Below are 23,072 nucleotides of genomic sequence, written 5' to 3'. Positions count from 1 at the left end.
CTACTATGACACTTTAGACTGCTTAGACCTGATCAAAATTTTCTTTATGATTGAAATATTTTCAGTAAAATAATGAAAACATCTGGAAAAGTTTATTGTTGGAATTTCTGAGAAGTGATAAGAAATCTGTGTTATTATAGCATGCATGCTACCTGAAGAATGGCAAAGTGTGTACGTAATTTTTGAAAGTGAGAGATTTTATCCTTTGACATGAACAATAGAAAGGAATCCAAAGCTAATTAATTTTAAAACCATACTAAAAAAGTAGCAAGAGAAGAGGAAGAGAAGAGTAAAACCATAGCTGTAGCATTCTGCTGCAGTTGGTCATTGCAAGCTTCTCCTATGGCACAAAAGAACATTATTTAGCCACTTAATTAAACTCATAAAACCTTTAACCTTTAAAGTATAATCATATCAACCTGTAAAGTATAAGTCAGAATCTCTTTTCACTTAAAAATCAACTTCGTAGAAAGTATTTTAATTGTTATTCAAAAAGTAAGCCAAATCTTTTGGAAAGTTTTAGATAGAAATAAAAAAGTAAATTCAGTGTTCTTTTTCCGCATAGTTTCAGCCTTATACATCAATAACCTGAAATTACGTTAGTTGAATCCAATTAATAACACCAAACTAATTGATTAAATATATAATTTTATTAAAGTAATGTTCAACAGGGTATTTTTAGACTATTCAGATTAAAAGGTCGCTCCGGCTATGATGGCATTTTGTTAACAGTTCCATTATTCTAAGTGTTCGTCTTTCGATCAGTTTAAATTGTTAATAACACTTCTTAAAGTTAGGAGAAATCACCAAAGATCTCCATTACCTTTGTATTTTTCATTACACAAAGAATTAATTAGGCATATGTAGATAAAATATTGACAAGGAACTTGGTGTATAAGATGTCAATATTTGCAAATTCCTAGTAAATTCTTTTATGCAACGAATACTTACAGCATTAATTAAAAATTAAAACTCGCAAAATCTAGTCTGTGACAGACTATTATATTCAAAAATGTAACAAAGCCTTTACTAGTACCTGAAGGGTTTAAATCCTTTTTATAAAGATTGCTAGAAAAATTTTAAACAAGTGTGCCACCTGATTTTTAAGGCCCTGAATGAAAATAAAGCTTTAGAACTGTCTTGTGATACAATGTGGCAATAAAATAATGGCAACTGTTAAATAGTGTTTTTAATTCATTTAGATGCCTTGACATCAAAATTTTTGTTCAAACTTATTTTTTTTACATGCATGTGTTCGATTTGTACAACACACTTAAAAATTAAAATGAAGGAGACCATTAGGAAAAATTACAAAAATCGTTAAATATTTTCTTGCTTCTGAATAACATCTATCATATGATCTCCAGTGCTGGAAAGATGAATTGTTTTTCTCCCCCCCCCCCTTCCCTTTTAGCTCTTGTTTTTTTTTCCCTTTAGTACAAATATCTTTTTTACCAATGAGCTACAACCATTATGCTTCAATAGTAATAATAAGAATATTTAATAATGCATAATATGTTGTATGCTTGCATTCATCATTAGTGACATCATGCACAAAAGTGCCGATTTTGAATATCCCGTCTACGCAGTTTAATTTTAAATTAAATAATGGGTTGATGTACAAGAAAATTATTTTCATAAATGGGTTTTCTCAATGCTCTATACATAAAAAAGGTTTTTGTGAGAAACAACTCCATTTGTGCTATTGATTAAGTTATCTTAAATTTCAACATTTCCATTTCAGCTTACATACCCGATCCATGCTAGATTCCAGTGTCAAAGTGAGTATTGCCATTTTGTATTCTCATAGCTCAGTTTTAATTTCCGTTAGATTCTTGTTTTTATTCAAGTTGTTACTTCCATTTGATTTAATTCTATTTATTTTTATTTTGTTTCAATTATTTTTATTATTATTTTTTTTTATTGTAAAGGGTCATCTGGTGCAAGACATATTTAATCTGGTAGGCTTCCAGGTTCCTGGAGATACGCCACATGTGTCAGAGCAAGAAGATTATGGGTAAGTGGACATTAAAGGCTTTTACAGTCAAATGAAGCCATGCATATTTTTCTCGTCTGTAAACAATACTGTAAATTTCTGTAAATAGTTTGTGGTATCATAGTTGTCTGCATAACCCGCAGCAAAAATATTTAGTTAGAAGACCCATTTTTGGTGATCTTTGAGGAACTTAAGTGGGAGAAGGTTTGTGAGCGTCATAATGAAAAATGATGAGGTAAACATACTTGCCAACTCCTTTTTCATGGGAGACTCCCATTTTTTGCTTCCATCTCCCAAATTCCCATTTTTTATAATTTTCTTCCGTTTTTGCAGTTTTTTCAGTCAATCATCAAAAAGTTTCACTTTCTTCTCAATAGATGGTGCCCTTTTCTAGTCTACCAATGTCAGGGAATAAGAATTTTTCCAATGTAGCTAGTTTTTTCAGTAGAGACTGGGGAATGTGCGAAACTTTAAGCTAAAGCAAATTCACTCATTATTTGGTTTTTCCTTTGCAGTATATTTTTCTTGCTGCTATCAATTAGCTTACATCTGGGAAAAATCTCCATTTCACTTTAAATTAAGTATTTATGTTATTTAAAAGCATAATTTAATAACTCTGTTGTGAAGAAATTGTGATATAGTAATCACATATATTTCCATTAATTCGTGTTTTTTTTCCCCCGATGCTCGCAATTTCTGATTTTCAGTATTTTAATGGCGTCATTTCCGAGTTTTTGGCAGCCATGTTTTGCCTCCTTCTTCCCGGGATGTGTTGTTTCACTCATTGGCTGGAGGCATGGTCACTGTTCTGTGATGTCATTTTCCTGCGTTCCCATTGGCTGTGCTAAGTGACCGCGCGCATGAATATCTAGTTTTCACACGACTGCGTGGGGTTTTCGCTGTGATGTTTCGTAAAATTTTGGGGGAGTTTTTTGCTAGCTGTGACATGTAAAGGATGTGTTTTGTTTGAGGAGCTGCGGACGCGAGACCTGTGAAAGGTCGCTGAACGAAATGATGATGGGGATTATGAATCCCAATCCATCTACTTCCTAGGAGCTGCAAAGTGAAAAATAACCACACAGGAGCTGATTAGCCCTGGTAACAACATGAAATAACGGATTAGTCGAAGATTTCGGCCCAATATGCTACCCAAGATGTAAAGAAAAGAAAGATGGCCGCGTCCACGTTGAATTAGCTCCGATCATGTCTCATGAAAAGTTGTCACTTTTTTTGTAAGTTCAACCCCGTTTTCGTTCAAAATTGCTGGAATGGCATCGGCATCTGGTGATGCCTGGAAAAATATAAGCACTATGTGCATGGGCACCCATATGCAAAATTGTAAGGGGGGCTCAGATATTTTAACCATGGTTTAGCAGGATCTTTTCCCCATAAAAACAGATTTCAGGCCATATTAGAGTCATTAAAATTTGCCATTTTTAATTACTTATTCATTAATGGCTGGAGAACAAATGTTTTTACATTTTTGCAAAGAAAAACGTACTGAAAAGCAAGAAAGTTCTAATTTATAAGGGGGGGGCTCAAGCCCCCCTTGCCCCCCTATATGGGCGCCCTTGGCTATGTGCGGTCGACTCGGAATTTAGTTCTGATGCCTGCATCGCCATTTTCTTTGTGTATAAGAAGTTCTCATGTTCATCGCCGATGCATCATAGCCAGCTCCATATTTGCGTTACATCATCCTCCCAGCCGAAGTCGCAATGAATCCCTCCCCAATTATATCCTCCCTTTTTTGGTTTTGATACCGTCAGTACTGCAACATCAACTCTCGCTTTTTTTTTGTCATATGTGAAGCCCATCCATCCCTTTTTGACAACTCGAACCCCTTCAATAGACTGGTCTTTAAAACTTAAACCTACCTTGTTTTTTAGCAATTTTATCTTTTTCAATCTATTCCATGTGCTACGTATTTTTGATCCACATCGTGGGAGCTCCTGAGACCTTCGTGTAAATGATGGTTGGAAAATAAATTTTGACGTGTGACGTAACATTATTTGTGATTGTTTATTTGGTTTCAACACTAGGGTAAATCAGGTTTTTCACTTTTGAATTTTACGTAAGCACCATTGAATCTATGTAAGCACCCATTGAGACGTTCTGGAGTTTTGTGGAAACACATTTAATACGATCAGCCATTTTTTCCTCATTTTGTATTTTCTTTTGTTGTTTGATGTTGGTGGTTTTCCTTTTCCTACAATTAGAAAATAACCTTTTCCAACACAGAAATGTCGCTGGTGAATCAACTATGTACCTCTAGTGGAATCTTTTTTTTTTCTTCAAAGGTTGGCAAGTATGAGTAAAAGCAAATTTGGGGGAATAATGCTTATTTAGAATAATTTTGAAAACTAGAAGAAGTCGAGAAGGAACTTTTACATTCATCCCTAATTTTTTACATGTTTCAAAATTTGATTACACATTGCATCCGCTTCTATAAAATTCGCCAGTTAACTATGTGATTTTACATCTTGTGCAATCACACAGTGTTTATCATTATTTTGAATGCTTATATTTCATATTCTGCAGTAGATGTTTTGTGTACTCTCTAGTTGCATTCCAGTTGATTTGAGTCAAGGCCACTTATAAAAATGATCATTTATTTTCATTTATATTAGGTTTTTAAAGATTTTAGAAAGTAAAATTGGTCTTGAAAAATGATTAAGGATGTTGTTAGCTTAATGTGAAAAATATCAGCAGACCCCATTTGTTACTCTAAAAAAGTTTTATTAACCCTTCAAGCGGCCGTGACGTAAAATTCCTTCACCCAGCGATGTATCGAAGAGCGGCCGTGTCGAAAAATTTCGCCATGAATATTCTTCCATAGAATTTTACGCCGCAGCCGTTCTCGAAGCAGAATATTCAAGGCCAAATTTTTCGACACGGCCGCTCTTCAATACATTGCTGGGTGAAGGAATTTTACGTCACGGCCGCTTGAAGGGTTAATACAGCAATTGCAAGCATTGTGTTTGACTCTCTTTCGCAACACGAAGACAAGAAAGAAAAAATATTAACTGTGGCAACCATTATAGCCAGCCACATTTAGAAAGTAGAGAGGTATTTAACAGATTTTTAGGATAGAAATGGAATATAGAAATCAATGAATTTTTATAATGAAAATTTTCAAATGTCGGTAAATGTTGCTAATTACTCTAGTTCAAAATTTTTTTCATTATTTTTAACCTTTCTTTAAATGTTGGTGGTCACATCAGTGAATTATATTCTTAAATATCAGAGCCAATATTTTTCAAAGTAAATTCATAGAAACTATTAGTGACTCGTTCAATCCCATGGCCACTCTGCCCAATTTATTGAACATTTATTAGACTGAATCATTTTGCAATTATTATTCTTTTTTTTTTTTTCATGTCTGTAGCTAATGTCAAGTCTATTGATCAGGGTGGCGACAGATCAGGGAAATCAGGGAGATCAGGGAAAAGTCAGGGAACTTTATTAATCAGGGAAAAGTCAGGGAAATATCAGGGAATTTTGAAAAAATAACAAAAAATCAGGGAAAATTGATTTTATGAAGAAAAAAATTTTTTTTTTTTGCTTTACAAAATTAAGTACTCTAATTCCCTACGCATTTTCCGCCAATTAACTGTTCAAAAAAAAAGTAAAATTAATGAAGTGAGATTATACACTGCCGCATATTTGTGCATCTGTTTTCCTCAACGTCAAAGTATTGAATCTTACTTATTAACCACAGGATGAACGTCCTAAGATTGCTTTTATGTCTGTTAGGTTGTTTATTTTACCTAGGGACTTGAAATTTCCTTTTACGCTTTCAATGCTACGTAAAATAAACAACCATACAGGCAAAGAGAGAGCCTTCATTAACGCCTTAGCTCCTTTGCCTTTATTCCATTGTCTCGAAGTAATTAGCGTACTGTAATCACGATTTCAAGAAGAAATCTTTGGTTTTTGAATTAATACTATGAAAGCTTAAAAGTTATTACTTCTTCGCGATTTTAATTTAATTGCTAAAATTGAACTTTCAATAAAAAAAAAAACTTTGTTTTTTGCCGTTATACTATTTGATGTCACCGCAGATTATAAAGGTTTTCTTTTCTTCAGCCTGAAGTGATTCTTTAATTTTACAACCAAGTTGTATTCTTCTTTTATATATTTTGAAATTAACTAATTGTTTTTCTTTCTTTTTTTCTTGCATTTCAAAGTTGTTTGTTAAAAGCAATCCAAGATTTTTTTGTTACATACTGAAATCATTTGAAATAGAGTTAACATGTGTACTTAAATAAATATCTTAATTTTTTTACTGTTAAAATGCTGTATTCATTCATTAAAACCTATGTTCTTGATTAGAGAAAAACTCCCTATGAATAGATGTCGAATGGTTTCATCTGTTTTGCATAAATATGTCAATTAGTTATATAAGAATAACTACATTACTTCTATTCTTTCACTATTACTTGTTATTTTTGCAACAATTATTATACTCTTTGAAAACTTAGTTCAAAATAATTTCAATTACTTTTTAGTTCTATCATAAATACACATGTTTTTTAAGAGTAAATTTAATAGTTTCTTAAAATTCTTATGCTAAGTGATTTTTGAAAGTAAAGTAGTTTTTTTTTTCTATAATCTTTCCATTGTAGAAAAATTTAATATACTGTTTTGTAGGTCCCCCCCCCCCCCAAAAAAAAATTGACTTGATATGTTTTTTTAACCATTTTATTAAAAAAGTAGCATCTTTTTAAAATATATCTTTAGTTCAACAACTTTCCACAAATTAAAACGCTTAAAATACTGCATTTTATGCAAACATACAATGGATTTCAAGTAGAGCAAAGAAAGAAAACCATTATCATTGGTAACGTAAATCAGGGAAATTTGGTGAACTTAATCAGGGAAAAGTCAGGGAACTTTTTTTCACAGTTCCTGTCGCCACCCTGTTGATATTTTTAGAATCCCAAGGATTAAGTTCTTTGAGGTCGTAATGTTTAGGTAAAAGTTTTACTGATACCATTTCCAAACGTTGGCAAGTGTGTTATTAAATGCCCAGTGAAAATTGAACTACATGCAACCTAAATACTCAATAGAGCTGAATGCTGTAATTGGCCAGTTAGTAGATATTTTGTTATGCTTAACTTGGTACTTGATTATTCCGTATGACATTTATAGAATTGAGTCTGTGAAATATTATTTTTATACTAACACATATGTTTTCTTAAATTTTTGAGGTCTAATTTTCGCCCCTAAATTGATATCTTGATTTAAAAAAAAAAACCTGCATTTTTCAGTTTAATTTGGCATGGCTGCTTATTTCATTTTTTAAGGGGGGGGGGGAGATTCGCGATCATTTTAGCACATATTTTTTATGAAGTTTTTTTTTAAATGCAGTATTTATCCATTGGTAAAATATAATATTTAATCATATTTTATCCATGCTCTGTTTCTTGTTCACATTCTGAAATATTGCTATGTCTTGTATTTTAGGATCACCTCTCTTATGGCAAGCAAGTACATGGCTCCCAAGCATAGATTCCTGAGTCCCGAGGAAAAGAAGAAGCATTCGTACCACACCTTTGAATATCCCCATCAAGTAATGCTTGATCCAACTTTTTTTTTTTGAGTTCTTCGGTAGTTTATCACAAATTCATTTATTATATTACTTGGAAGCAGTAGAACTAAGAAATCACTTATTATCAGGGTTGTTAAACCAAGTGTTTTTTTAAACCATTTGTTTTTTTTTTTTTCAAAAATGTTTTTTTTTTTTCAAAAATGTTTTTTTTTTTTTTTTTTTTTATCATTTTCCCCAAAATGTTTTCACAAATTTTACATAGTATTGTAAAGAATAAAATCTAATTAATGCAAAGTAACTAGCAAAGCTTTATAGATAAATTACAGATTTAAGAAATTGAGAAACTTATTTTTTAAGGTAATGCAGTTTTTTTTAAAAATAGTTTTTATTTTGTTTTTTTCTTTTTTTAATCTATACAGCTTTTCTATTAGGTACATAAATATACAAAGCAGACCAACTAAGCTTTTCTGAAATTAGATGAGAAAAAAAATCCAATTAGCTCTTTTATAATTTTAATTATCATTATTTTTCAGTCTTTCGCATTTCAAAATAGTCCAAAAACCATATTTCAATCAAAACTTCATATACTACCTAATTTGCCGGATTACTTACGATGTATTGAGATAAATTATGTACCATTGAAGCGATACATAGTGTAAAAATATCTTAGTACTAGAATATTTAAATGACTAGAAAAAAATAACTAAAAAAGTCCAAGAACATTTAGAGTATGCAAAAAATTGTGCTTATGGCTGCACACTTTTTGTACCTCAATAGATGATGCAGTCAGAGCAAGAAAAGAAAATGTATAAAATTATGAAAACAGAAAACGTTCATATAACTCCGTTCTCATATTTAAAAAAAAAAAAAAGCCAAATTTTCACCTTTCTAAGAACTTTTTTATCCCAATATAATAAAAGAAGTCTCATCTATAAATGGTGGAAGAATCTACAAACATTAATTTTTATGACAGTCTTAATTATTCAAAGAGTATTTTCATTTAAGTTTGTTCTAAGGTTTTAAATTAAAATGATTTTTTTTTTTCTTTGATAAAAAAAAATTGTATTCCCAAATGCATTAAACACGCAGAAATAATGTCTACAATGGAAAACAATGATTTTCTTAAAACCTACTTGCCCTGTTTCTATAATTGTTGTCACTGATACATTAGGTAAATAAATTACATGATTTGTAAATTTTTTTTAAAATCTTTAAACAAAATATGGGTTGATCTTTTGATTTTTATAAAGTTGTATAATGTACATCAGATTTATGATTCATTGTAGATACTGCAAAATATTTTCCATGCTTAAAAATGCGTGATTTTAATTTTACTTCTTTTTTTTTTTAAATTTATAGTAGATAGGTTTGATTATGAAGAAATTAATTTGCAAGAGTTTAGTCTTGGTTATTTGTAATTAATAATGTCTGAACTATCACAGTTAATTATTTCTTTGATTATTTATACCAAGACCCATTTACTTATTGTATTTTTTATAATAGTTAAAGATTTTGAAACAATATTCTCTTACAGAAATCTATAAGTATGAGGAAATGAAATTACAACATTTACTCTTAATTATTTAATTAAGAAAGAAAAAACAGGTTTTATACCGACCCTGGTTATTATGCATTCAGTTTAAAACTGAAAAAATTACTGAAATGCATAAAAATTTTAAATGAGTTTTTATCATTCTCTAAAAGTATGTTTTGTCCTACATCTCCTTTTTGTATTCCCAACATGCAGACCTGCAGTAGTGTTCTTGGCCAGGTAAAAATGTCCAGTAAGCAGGACATTTATAAGTGTCCATTGATACTGGAATCATACTAAAATTTTATTGAAATAAAGCAATACAAAATTTTTGTGTTCCTTAAATGAAAAACACTTTTCTATATGACAATTTGAAATTTTTGAAAATATTCTCAAATACTCCTGGATTTTAACTAAGAAATATGTTAGATCCCTGTTTCATGCTATTACTATAAATTATAAAGGTATTGAACTTGCAATAAGAAGTTAAATTTTTTGTTTGATAGATTCAAGTTTTTTAAATCAAAGATTACAGCCAGGCCTTGAAAAATTGTTTCTTTATTTTCTTTATTGTTCTTTTGAATTATGTTTTTAAGTTGAATACGTTGTGTTTTTAAAAGTTATAATTTTGCTTATTTTCAGATTTCCTATTTCTACTTCATAATATCATATTTAAAAGAAAAAAACAAAACAAATAAGTCATCAGTGTTCGCACTCAACTATCCATAACCTGGGTCCCAGGGACCCATTAATGAAAGAGATTTGGATACTCTGGTGGGAAAAAAAAAAAAAAAAAGAGTCCAGACAGAGAAGTGTTTAAACAGAGAATCTTACTGTATAAATGAATAATATCAAAATATTTATACTTCGGGGAAAAAACTATCCCCAAAGTGATTTTGACAAAATTATGAAATAAACTAAATTAGTTAATTTTGCCCTAATTTTTGGATTATCCATAAAATACTGAAATTTTTGTTTAGGTGAAAACACTGAACCTCCCCCATGAATTATCATTGGCCTATTGCACTGAAATAGAAAAAAAAATCGCAAGCAAGTTAACCCAATGCCAAAATTGCGATCACAAAAAACGAACCATTCTCTCAAATGAGTGAAAATTGCTCATTTGCAATTTAAATTAGTATATTTGACTTTATTTTGACTCTTTCTAACTATCTGTTTTGACTTTCGTGCTATTTTTGAAATTGCACCGTTTTTTCAAAATGGTGCAATCGATTAAAACCTGACTTTTACAAGTCCAAATAAAAATAGCCCATCCAAAAGAGATGAACTAGTTTAAGGGAAACAAGATTAAAGTGCTTTTGTATAAAATTCAATTATTCATAAGCAATTTAACAAGAAAAATGTGTAAAGTTCAAAACTTTGTGTTTAGCACAATCAGGAAAATGTTCAGCATTTTTTCTCCCATTCTTTTATTGGGAATTCAAAATAATGATTTTTAAATGTAACTCTGGTTACATAAATGCGAAATAGATATGCTTGTACTGTACAGTTGTCTTGAATTAATCCTGAAGATTGCATTGAAACCACACTCTTGGTCTTTATTGCTGTTTTCAGGAATTTCCCCAAGATAAAAGTTGAGGGAGAGCTTATTCTTAGAATACAGTACTATGAGCTATCTATCAACTTGCAATATTTTGCTCCCTGAGTTCTGCCCAGGAGGTCACTGTAAACTCCAGTCTCATCACTAAAACTCCATTGACTTGAGTATGTTTGAATCTATACTAATATTATAAAGAGAGAGGAGCGGATTTTTGTGTGTTTTTATGTTCGAGGTAATCTCAGGAACCATAGCAACTATTTGAAAAATTCTTTCACTACATGAAAGGTGCATTCTTACTGAGTGACATAGGCTATTAATTATGCATGTATGTTTTTATACTTTTCTTTTAAAAATCAATAATTTGTCTTCGCTACCAGTTTATGCTTCGTACTGTTTTATTGTTATACATGTAAAAACCAATACGGATTGTCCTGCAGTCACAATGACAGAACGGTTAAAGGTTCTCTTTGAATTATTAGCTGAGGGATAGAAACACGTGACAGAAAAAACAATTGAGGCTGCAGGGATATCAGTATTTCCAGATTGGGGGAAAATTTCTCCATTTTTGAGGAAATCTTGTGCTCTCTTTGTAAATTTTGGGGAAATGGGTTGTGCCATAACACCTGAAGCAATCAAAATTAATTATACATAGAGTAAGAATTGTGCTCTTTTGTAATTCTAAATGAAATATGCTGTTTAAAAAAATAATCTAAAAAAACCTATTTGTTTTAAAGCTAACAAAGTGATAAAGAAATGAATTCCTTCCAAAATCTTTAGTTCCAGAAATGCTTGAAATAATAATTTTTCATAATTGCCACAGCTTAAGTTTTTCTTCTTTTTTTATTCAAATGGCTGAGAACTTGACAAGTTGACAAAAGACAAAAATAACTAAAAACGAGGAACAGGAAAAAAAAAGAGAAGTTTTATCTCCTGTTAAAGAGTTAATATAGTAAGGCGGAAAAGAAAGGATAAATGAGAATGAGCACATTTTTAAATCCAAAAGAAAAAAAACTAATATTTCTTCCTAGAGACACTTTCTTTCTTTAATAATCTAGCTTTTGTGAATTTCGTTTGTCATTCATTGGCAATGGATCATGTTTTTCTTCTATTATAAGTACAATGTAAATGAAAAGAGAAAACACCAGCCATTGATTAAGTGAACAATAAGCAATCTTGATTGCTTTAACAAAAGATCCTTAAGTTAAGAATTGTAAAAGAATTGCCTTTCCAGGGCCAAGACATCCTGGGATCCCTAACACCCGATGACGTTCGGTGCCTGGTAGAGAGTGAGGATGAGTTCCATCGGCGGGGAGCATTCTCTCGCATCTTCCCCACTCACACCACCTCCCACTACTTTCCCCTCTTCGAACACACCCGTTACTACAACCTGCTATTAGATGCATGGGAGAGGGCTTACCATGCCCAGAGACAAGAGGGTGAGTGATCTTCCTGACTAATTACACTACACAACAAAAAAAGAACTTTTTGTCTGCATTCTGGTTTTAAATAGTTCCTACTAATTCCAGATCAAGATAAACTTCTAGGATAGTGTATATTTTTTAATTAGCTCGTTTTCAAGATACACGAAAGCCCACTGGAGAAAGATGCATAACAACCACAAGATGATTTGAAGGGGAGGTTAAAAAAAAGAAAATCCTGTGCAATAGATGTTATTAAATAGGTCCTTTTTTATTAAACAATTTTTTTTTCTAAAATTGGTGGTTACTTTTGACCTGTTATTGTAAATGCTTCATTTTCGATTGCTTTTTATAACTCAAAGGATGACAATCTCATTTTAATAGTTCAGCAGCATTTGGTAGGCATTAACTCAGACCAATGACCCTGATATCTGCATTCCATTATAAAGATATCCCAACAAAATATAAATGTGAAAAAGAAGCCAAGTTCCGTTGAAATGAGGTGCGGGAAAAACGGTGTCACCGACAAAAAAAGTTCAGATCCAAACAGTTACCAAGTTCCATAGCAGTTCCTCATAGAAGTTGGATTTTCCCATGTTCTTCAGTTCATTTAGAAAGCAATTTTTTACTTGCTTTGATAATGGATTTTAAATTTGTGGCAAGTTTTAGTCATCACTATTTTAAAAAATTTTTTCCAAACTTGCCAAGTTTTAAATCCAGTATCAAAGAAAGTAAAAAATTGTTTTCTAAATGAATTGAAGAACATGGGAAAATCCAACTTCTATGAGGAACTGCTATGGAACTTGGTAACTGTTTAGATCTGAACTTTTTTTGTCGGTGACACCGTCTTTCCCGCACCTCATTTCAACTGAACTTGGCTTCTTTTTCACATTTATGTTTTGTTGGGATATCATTACTTTTTGAAAAACTAAATCAAAGGTTATGTTCTAATTTAGACAGTTATAAATGCAAAAGCATATATTGCAAATATATGATTTTCTTTTTTTTTGCCTGCTGTTACGGTACACTGGTTTGCGGTTTCTTTTTATTAGAAGTTATGAAGATATTTTGATAACTGGGGACTTGGCACGATCACCAATTTTGGGCAATAATCATCTGTTTTCCCATTTATCAGCAAGGCCAACGTACATTAGATCTTGTTCTTTGGCTTCCTCACATTTGTCGACAATTAGGAAAATTGCTAAAACTCATCTCAAAATTTGTCTATAGTTTCTTTATTGTTCGGGGAGATTATCATAACATAGATCGTAAAATATGCAGAATTTGCGAAAATATTTCTCATTTATTAAAATTATTGCTGCCTTTTTGTTCCTCCTGTAAAATTTTGCATTTAATTGAAATCTAAAGTTTTTAAAAAATTTGAAGCTGGTTATTTTTGATTTTAAAGGCTTAACTCTAGATTTGCAATTTTAATTATTTGATGGATCATTTTTAATTTTAGCGGAACTTAAAGTATTGTTTCAAGCCCCATTTTGGTTAGAAATAAAATTGTTAATTTAAAACTTTAACAACTTTGTTTTGACAACGTTTGACGAGCCCATTTGTTTTGATTTATTTGGCAAAATATTTTGCAGTCGTGCGGTGAAGTGATTACGCCGTGATGCTCATAAAAAATAGCGTAGTTTTTTGCTATTTTAATGTAGTTTTTTGGCTTTTTAGATTTGCCCTTTACATATGCATGAAAATCTATCCTTATACCAAATTTCAAGTATGTGAGACACTTGGAAGTTCGTAAACATTTTGATGAGTGAGTGAGTCAGTGTAAAAAATGACACTTTTCAGATAATAATTCCATAACTATAAGCGGTACATTCATGAAATTTAGGATTATAGTTCTGATAGGCAGCTCTATTAGACATACAAAATTTCAAGCACACAGATTTAATAGTTTAATAGTTAATAAATAATGAGGGAGTCAAAAGTAACTTGAAATGGTTCGTGTAAGATACACACTGGCAGATGTGTCGCCTGATTTCCGAACTTGGCTGACACACTGCCGTGTGTCTAAATGTTGGTGAAACCTTTCCTCACGCTCATAGCATCACAGTTTTCAAGCAAAATGTCCTGGAGGTAGGGAACAAAACATAGTTTCAGAGACATATCCTTCATCTATGGTCTAGTCACAGAACTTCCGTGGTTTTTTTGTCCAGCTTTTTTTAATTCTCTGCTGCTTAGAAATAATTGTAATACACCCTTAAAGGCTTTTAGTTTTTTGTCAATAGTTTGCAGTGGCGTAGCTAAGATTCTGTTTGAGAGAGAGCTCAGGTTTTTATCTCAGACTGTCACATTAACTATTTTTCGTTAAATTGATAATTAGACTTCATTATAAACCATGGTAATTAATGCTAACTGTTAATTATTATAAAATACCAAAACACTCCTATTTGCATAGGCGACCGGTGTCCCAAAAAAGTAAAGGGTCAAAGGAGGTGCAGGGGGAAGGGGAGCAGGATTGGTGGGCGACACACCCTTAAAGCTAAATTCTTTCTTCAAAAATGGGGATGTTGAATTTTTACGTCATTGTTAATGAATTGACCTTCTTCCAAAATTCGAGAATCAGACTCAAAAAGAGGGACCAGACGGCCTCAGAAAATTCCCTCCTACAAAATCAAAGTTCCATTTTAATTTTTACGGAATAATAACATGAAAAAACAATAAAACAAACAATTTTTAAGTCAGTTCTTTTATTAAACACGTGAATAGATGACTGTCATTTTTTATTCGACCCTTAGTTTTGAACTTAGAAAAGTGGAGGGGCAAAGTCCCTTTACCATTGAAAGTGAAAGGGCAATTACCCCCTTGCCCTCTCGTAGGAGCCGCCTATGCCTATTTGTGATTCTCGGTATTTTTAAAAGGGATAATTAACCTCAGAATATATGCATGAGTTAGATGATTAAAATATTTTCTTAGTTAGGAAAATAAATTTTAAAGTTATTTATATATCTGACTTTGATGTCACTGTATGTTATGTTGACTTAAATTGGTCCTCACTCGTTAAATGTTAAAATTGTGCTTTCAACTGCTGCCATAGATTCTGGGAGAGTGGCTGGTATTAAAAGTAAAATATTTGAAATGTACGTCAAAAATCGTAATTTTAGGCAACATTTGCTAATGATGCAGGAAAGGGAATTTGGGGTGTCATTCCATAAGTTTTTCAACGTTCCAAGTTGCTTTTAAACTATCTTTGGTAATATTAAGGGGTCAATAGCTTCTTCCGGATTTTTTTCGAAATTGAAGTGTTTAAAAGTGAGAAAGAGATGCTTTATGACTGAGCTTGGAAAAATTTCGAAGTTGAATCTTTAAGGCACTGTTTCAGGCAACAAATAAAATTATTCCTATAGTGGCTAACCCTGATGAGTAATAAAGCTCAGATTAGTATAAAAAAGTAAAAGTAATCTTTTTTTTTTAACTTTTAGAAAAGCGATTTTATCGATTTTTTAAGTGACAAATTTAAAAGATGTGGAATGAAAACATTCAAGTTTCATGGAACCCCTGAGAGAGCTTCGTGGAACCCTGAGGTTCCGCAGAACACAACTTAAGAAACGCTGGTCTAGAAGAAGCTTTGCGGTCCGTCAGCGCCATATGCACCAGGTGTCTGTCATCACGAGCTGACGTCTAATTTCAGAGTCCACTCCCGGATTTCCGAGATGTCCGACCAACGTCCATCCACTGCTTCCAAAAATGCATGATTGTGCTGCTGTTGCACTGCACACGAGTGGCTACTGCACAATAAGACAATCCAGCTTCACAAAGGCCGATGATTCTGCCCCGTTCGAACTCCGAAATCTGCTCAAATTTCGCTTTCTTTCGTTGAAGAGGCATAGTAAAGATTTGGTTAACGTTTACTCTATCGTATAACCACCGATAATCATACACGCCTTGCTACAGCCATCTATTTATATTCGGTTCGATCCGCCTTTCAGAGGGCGCTGCTCAGCATACGCATGCGCTACCGATCTGCAATTCTAATCATTTGTATATCATGCCTTTACATTTCCTGCAATTTTCACAAACAGGAGTGTATTAATATCTGTTTCAGCACCATAAGATATACTACTTTAATGTTAAAAAAGCTCATTTAAAGTGTTTACCAGTGCTTGGATGTGAAAAATCCAGTTTGGAATTTAAATAGAACTCACAAAATTTCAAGAACTTTACTAGTATTTCGATTTTATTAATGTATTATTATTTTATATTATTATTTTTATTATTCAATGGGGGAGGGGGGTGACATTTGTCAATATCGCCTAGGGTGGCAAAACTACTAGAGCCGGCCCTGCCCCCTGAGGGAAATCCCCATTTTATCTGAGTTAAAAGGGATTTTCCGGTACTTGCTAGTCTAATCCACTTTAGTTTTCTTTTAAAGAGAGGTTTCCAAACATGGTACTATAAAGTAATCATCGTGGTTTATTACTTTAATAGTGCCCTGCACGCTGCATAGACAAATTAGTAATTAAAAAAATAAAATTTTACTAATTTGGTACACTATTTGCAAAACATGTGTATTTTTGAAGCCCTTTTGACCTCTTGATCCTGTTGAGATCTGATGATAGAATTTTGCTACATGATTTTCGATGCAACAAACTACTTTTTGGTACTTTTTTGAAAATTTTAAAATTGCTGCTCATTAAGATATTTAAATTTAAAAATTTAATTTTAAAATTTTTTAAGATTGTAACCTTTATCTTATGGCATATCATTTTAAAGCCCCATTCAACAGCTTTAAAATAAGACCACTCCCAAGTTCATATCATCACTGGTTGCCAGTCTGTAGGCATCTAAACGTGCCAAAATATGAACTTAAAAAAAATCAATTTAAAAAATTATTAACTTTAAAAATAATTGCTTTATAACTTAAATTTGGTATTTTTTCATAAGTCTATAATATATAGTCGCATACCAAAAATCATGAAAATCTGAGACATTAATTCTGAAAATCTACCAAAATTGTGTTGATTTGACATGGAATGACCCTTCAGTAAAGTTTTATTCTCATTTTCTTATAATGCTTTTACTTATTCTTGCATACAATTATTGTAAGGTTTTTTTATTTGCAGGTGTTCAGCTTCTCCAATCATTGTGCAAGGAACGTTACCACCTCAAGAGGAAAGTTTCGGAAGGAAATTTCTTGGTGAGATGATTCATTCTTTAACAGATACTGATGGAACATATGTTAACATATATGCATGCTTTATATAGTAGTTAATATATAAATTTCAGCCATATTTTGTTGAAAGAGCTCATTCTATCCGTGAAAACATTTTTAATTTTGTATACGAACCATGAGCCTTTGAATTCAAGCATTCGTTGAAAACATGTAACCATTTTGCATAATAAAGTAAAAATAAAGAATCGTCCTATTGATGAGAACATTGTATGTAAGCAGGCTGTAACTATATTAATGTTGATGAAACAAGCTTCAAATAGAAAAAGATGTTCAAAACAACCTTTTATAGCGTATGAAAAAAAAATTCTCGATTGCTTTCGAAACAAAATGTCTACTGTCTATGAATTTAAGCTATTTTTAACAATAGATAAGTGTTTTGTCAAAACTTTGGTCCTAATTAACCTTTATTCCTATAGTCTGTTTCAATCTAACTTGGCAGCACTGGGGAAAGTATGAGATGTGCTACTCCGGGTTGAGAAGTAGTTCTTATAAATTTGGAGGTTTAAAAGGGTCTAAATTGACAAATGATGTGAAAAAAATAGAGAATGTGTGTGGTTGAGACATATACATGGCTCATAGTCCTATATCTCCTAAATTTTCATATTATTGACTTCTAAACTTAGACACTTTAAAAAAATCATTGACTTTGAGATTGTTTAACTATTAAAGTCAAGAGATACGACAGCTATTTTATATTTTTCTTTGTACTACACTGTGGTGAGTAGTTAATCATATACTTATTTCCAGGGGTTACTCAAGACTTTAGCAGATATCCGGGCCTAAACAAGGCAAAAAAAGTAGCTGTTTCAATAGACCTAGTGAGTCACCAAAGTATTTAAGCTAGCATGTATCTAGTATCAAGTAGTATCCACATTTAATAAAATTGGCTCAGTTTACTCATTGCTTTTGAAGCAAAGCAATCATATATTTTGCTCTTTTTTTTTCACGACCTTAAACTTTAGACTTCTACTCAAGGACAAACAAATCAGTTTTTTAGTAAAAGAAACTTCACTTTTTCTTACCATAGTATCACTATGTTAAGAATGATTCGTAACACATCCTGAAATTTTTACGGAAATTGAAGACATCAACTATCAAAAGTGTCCAGCTTTAAAAAAAATAACTCTTAACTTTATCTTTTCTTCTGGAAATGAAATTTCTGCTAAATTTCTTTCCTCGTGACCTGTGTGTAATCCTGTCTTTTCCTACTTTATCATCTTTAGCTTCCTTATTTCCTACTCCCCCCCCCCCCAAAAAAAAGCCACTTCGGGGTCTGCGTTTAATTATTGTTGTTGTACCTATACATGACTGTGTGAGAGAACTGCAGGTAGAAATGACTTGGCACATGTATTTAGTAACAGTAGAGCAATTAACATATTTAGTTTCACATAATAGCTGTATTTATAATGAACATTGAATTGTGGTTTTTAAATATTTACATTTTTTTTTTCATAATCAATTAAGTACTTGTTAGAAAATTTCACAGTCACTCTCAAAAATTGCGTAATTACTGAATTCTTTGGGTATTTGAAGAGAAGTTGAATTATTCTCCTCATTTTGTCTTTGCAAATTAGACATGAAATTGTTCTTTAACAGCATTGTGGTTAAAATTGTTCTTTTCTTTTTAGGTCCATCCAGACCCTGCACCTGAGAGTGCGTGACAAAGGTATTATTCAATTTTACTCATTTGTTTGCTAGGCTAGTGCTTTTCCTTTTTGAAGAAAAAAACGTTTTCTTTCCCAATCAATATCTGATATTCAGAAAATCTAGACACAAATATATTTCCTCATCAGCGGTTCTTTTCTGTAATATGCAAAGGCTGTTTATACTTATTCATGAAAGTCGTTTTTTGTAAATCAAAACCATAACCCATGATATTCTGACAAAAAATTCTAAAATTTATACCTATTGTGTGTGCCTTTTGGATGTTCTAATGTTACTCCTTCATTTTTATTCTGTTCTTGAAGCAGTAATCTTTGCTGGTTGAAAAGACAGGATCTAAAATAATCTTCAGTATATTTTCATCCATAATCATAAAGCAATCAATTTTCAAGTTTCTATCACAACAAAGCGACACATCACACCCTGTTTGAATAATCCAAGAATTAGTGTTACAGCCTAAGTGCTTTGGCACAAAAAGAGAATAGATTTCTGTACCCCTTCATAAAAGATCCTAAACCCCTTAAAATTAATATGCATGTACACAACACATGCACGTGCATGAATGAGACTCTTCCTTGGCTCTTCAATTTTCCGCTTTTTTGTCATACTTCTCAATTTCCCAATTTTGTTAATGTTTTTATGTTTCCCTCGATTTTTTTCTATTCAATAGTAGTACATGTAAAATGGTTAATTTTTTTCCCATAGCAAGTCTGTTGAAAGAAGACTTTCAACATATAAATTGGAGGAAAACATATAAAACCTCGAAATTTATTGCCCTTTTTTTTTACTTTATTCATCTTGTATCATCGTTTTTAATTTCATCACTTTTCCCCCGATATTTTCGATTACATGATGTTCCCTTTCAATCAAAAATAACAAGATAAGAAATTTTTAAGGTTTTCTCTCTTCAAGGTCTATTTTTAGCAACTAGTCTATTGAAATGTGCAATATCTTTACATCCTTTGCAGGGTTTGAAAGTTTTGACTTCAGAGCATTCAGCAATTGTCTTTAAAGAGCAGACAAAATAAAGAAATATAATATTTTGAATATTATATTTCTTTAATCTAGGCTTTAAGGTTTCTCATAGTGCTGGATGCAAAATAGAAGTTCTGTTTACAATTAACCAAAATAGTTTCACCTCAGGTTGTATGGAATTGGCAAACACCCAGTTAAGAAGGGTCTATCTGAATGAGGGGGAAAAGTAAAAATATGATGTGCATGTTCTGCTTATTTTTAAGTAACTCTGCTTAATTTAGATGCTAAATACATCTGCAAAAACTGGCATCCCTGAAAACTAATAGATGTGTCCATTTCTGCCTCTTAACTGAAGTTTGCTTTTCCATCTATTCTGTGATCAAAAAGTAATTTAAATACCTTTCATCTCACAAATAAAACTGGTAATGATTTTGAAGGTTGATTGAAATTTATAGCATTTAGTTTTGCTTGTTTAACACTAGAAAAACGTTTTCTGTATACCTAGAAAAACTAGCAGTGGTCATTTTAACCGCCATGCTTAAAAGATTGGAAATCATTTCTTTTCAGGATTTTGAATCATGGAAAAGATTTGTTTTGATGCGTCATGAATTAGTTTAACAATTTAATCATAGTATAATTCGTAAATCCATCTCAGGCAACTTTTTTTAATTTTTACGTTTGATCAAGTGAAATATACAAATGCATTACACAATTGATCTTGAGAAAGCTTAATTTTTTACAAAATAGAAGATATTTTCAATGCATGAAATAACTAATAAGTAATTCCAACTATGTATGTGATTGTTTTCATAAATGCATAAAAATATCGCAATGCACTTACATTACTAAATTTTACATCATTTACAAATTCTTATTTTTATCACTTAAGCTGTACATGATCCATAAACTTTTTTTGCACTTAGCACAAATTTTCGTAGCTTTATTTTTGCATTGTTTCATTTGACGTTTTCGTTTTTTCCCAAGGGTGAGACTTTATCATTTGTAGTGAAATTGATCAGGGGATGTGACTGGGAGGAAATATACTTTTTACGGAGTTCGTCTGCTAAATTTCAATCTCATTCAATCTTTGTACCAGTAATTTCTTTCTTAATGACCTAAGCACTGAAAGCTGCTAGATCGAAGAATTTTTTTTTTTAAACTTGCATCGACCTACCCTATTCTAAACTGTTCAATTCTTTGCTATTTTTTTTCTTTTTCTCTCTCTCTCTTTGAGAGAAAGAGTTCTGTTTTCGAATTTCTTTTTTTTTCGCATCTGACGCTTTTTCATTTTTCTCTATTGTTTTTGATAACTTACGCATCAGGGTTTATTAGCGAAGTTTCTTCTGATTCTAACTCTGAAGAAGAATCTCTTTGTGCAGAATCTAGGTTTCGAAAAATATTACAATCACCTGTAAATGTAACCTATACCTTTCGCTAGGTATGTATTCTTCAGATAAGTCTTTCGAACCAAAATCAGTTTCAGACTCATTCTGCAACAGTTGTAGGAATGCATTTTTAAAGTAGTTTTGTTCATCAACGGTTTTTAGTAACATGAAGTAAGTGGTCACTTCAAGAACATCGTAGGAAATAAATGTCTACATTTCAAGAAAGCACATGTTCTGGTGCACATAAGATTTCCAGCCAAAATTTTAGAATCCACCTGTTTTAAACCTTCCACTTTTCAGAACAAAAAAAAATTTCACTTGTCCAGTAATATGCTCCCTTTTCTCCACTTTGCTTCCTGTCATGATAACAGGAAAGAATTCGCATGTGACCAACAGGTGTTTCACATTTTCTTAACGGTTTAAAGTATATCTGACCAGCAGATGCGGCTCAAACCCACTTATTACAAAATAATGTTACTGATCACCCTGACAATAAACAAATTCATATTACATACATTAGGTAACAAAAAAAAAAAAAAAAACTAGACACATAAATACAAGTTCGTTGAGCAGTCAAAATGACCATAGCCAGTCTTTCTAGGTATACACTTTTATCGCAACTACAATACTGAACCTAAGGAAATAAAATTAACCTTTGCAAGATCCTAATAAATAGTTAGGAAAAGTCAATGAAGGAAAACGAGTTTGAAAATTAGGTGTAGCAGTTATGATCATTCGAAAACCGCTTGTGGTCAAAATGACCGCTTCCGGTCTTTCTAGTGTTAAGAAAATATTCAGGGGTGAACATTGGATCACAATTTGCAAAATTCAAAATCTTGAACCCTGGTATTAAAATTAAAAAATCGGATTTTTCTATCAAACACCAATAAAATTTGCCTACCATCTTATAATCTCTCACATGAAATTTGGTTTGTATATTTTTTTTTTGTAGAATTAGGAATAAAAAATGAGGAAAATTTTAAAAAATTGATTAAAAAAAAATACTGAGCATAATATCTTTGAGTCTAAAGCAGTTAAATCTATCATTATCTATCTATTTTTATCCAATGTTGTACAAAAACCAATTTGGTGGGTGGAGTTATTTAAAAATTCAAAAATACTTCAAGTCTTTTGAGCATTGAGCTTTCTTGATCATTGAATGTATTTCCTTTTCTGTTTCAGGTAAAACAATATGACCTCTCCTTTTTGCTCAGTGTTCATCCGCAGGAGGCTATTTTTTTAACCTTTTAACTGGACTTCTGTATGTACATAACTGCCATTTGATGAAAATAATAAAGTGTATTTATTTTTATGTCCTTTTTTCTTTGTTCACATCCTTGTGCTCTGAGGGATGCACACAGCTTGTTTTATTCAGGTTCATGGATACCTAGAGAACTGACTTTTCTAAAACTCAGGGCATTTCGGACAAATGACACATCTTCAGCTACAAGTTAATAAAAAGAACTGTTCTTAGTATAATATTTAACCAAGCAATTGTGTACATGCCATCTTGTGTACGTGTCATCTTCAGATAAGTTTGAAATAGCAGCTAGTGTTATTCATAACTGTTATTGAAGGTAAAATGATTTTATGTAATGTTAATGTATTGAATCCACATTTTCTATCTATTTACTTCTATCATGTAAGGTTTCTTTGCAAAATCAATTTCAGTTTTAAACTGAACACTGGTTAGAGGGTTTTTAGTAAATTTTGTAAAACTAAAAAATTTGGCTTGATGGAGACCAAGATTTTTGAACCAAAAACCAAACTTGAGTTGCCAACTTGGATTTTGGAGAGACAGCCAC

At 31.8% G+C, this 23,072-nt stretch overlaps 1 protein-coding gene across 1 annotated transcript in view; it reads left to right on the top strand.

Moving 5' to 3' along the window:
- Window positions 1-22,575, top strand: part of LOC129232154 (tubulin monoglutamylase TTLL4-like) — a 101,965-nt gene extending 79,390 nt beyond the window's left edge. Inside the window, exons 13-19 of the mRNA XM_054866398.1 lie at window positions 1,745-1,781; window positions 1,932-2,017; window positions 7,463-7,568; window positions 11,871-12,075; window positions 17,136-17,209; window positions 18,874-18,911; window positions 22,450-22,575. Coding sequence (XP_054722373.1) covers window positions 1,745-1,781; window positions 1,932-2,017; window positions 7,463-7,568; window positions 11,871-12,075; window positions 17,136-17,209; window positions 18,874-18,906 — 541 coding nt within the window. The 3' untranslated portion in view covers window positions 18,907-18,911; window positions 22,450-22,575. The remainder of the gene's footprint in view (window positions 1-1,744; window positions 1,782-1,931; window positions 2,018-7,462; window positions 7,569-11,870; window positions 12,076-17,135; window positions 17,210-18,873; window positions 18,912-22,449) is intronic.
- Window positions 22,576-23,072: the final 497 nt, after the last annotated feature.

This window comes from Uloborus diversus, chromosome 1 (assembly GCF_026930045.1).
Source record: "Uloborus diversus isolate 005 chromosome 1, Udiv.v.3.1, whole genome shotgun sequence".
NCBI lineage: Eukaryota > Metazoa > Arthropoda > Arachnida > Araneae > Uloboridae > Uloborus > Uloborus diversus.
Note: the sequence above shows the minus strand (reverse complement) of the source record. Positions and strands in the feature narration are given on the sequence as shown.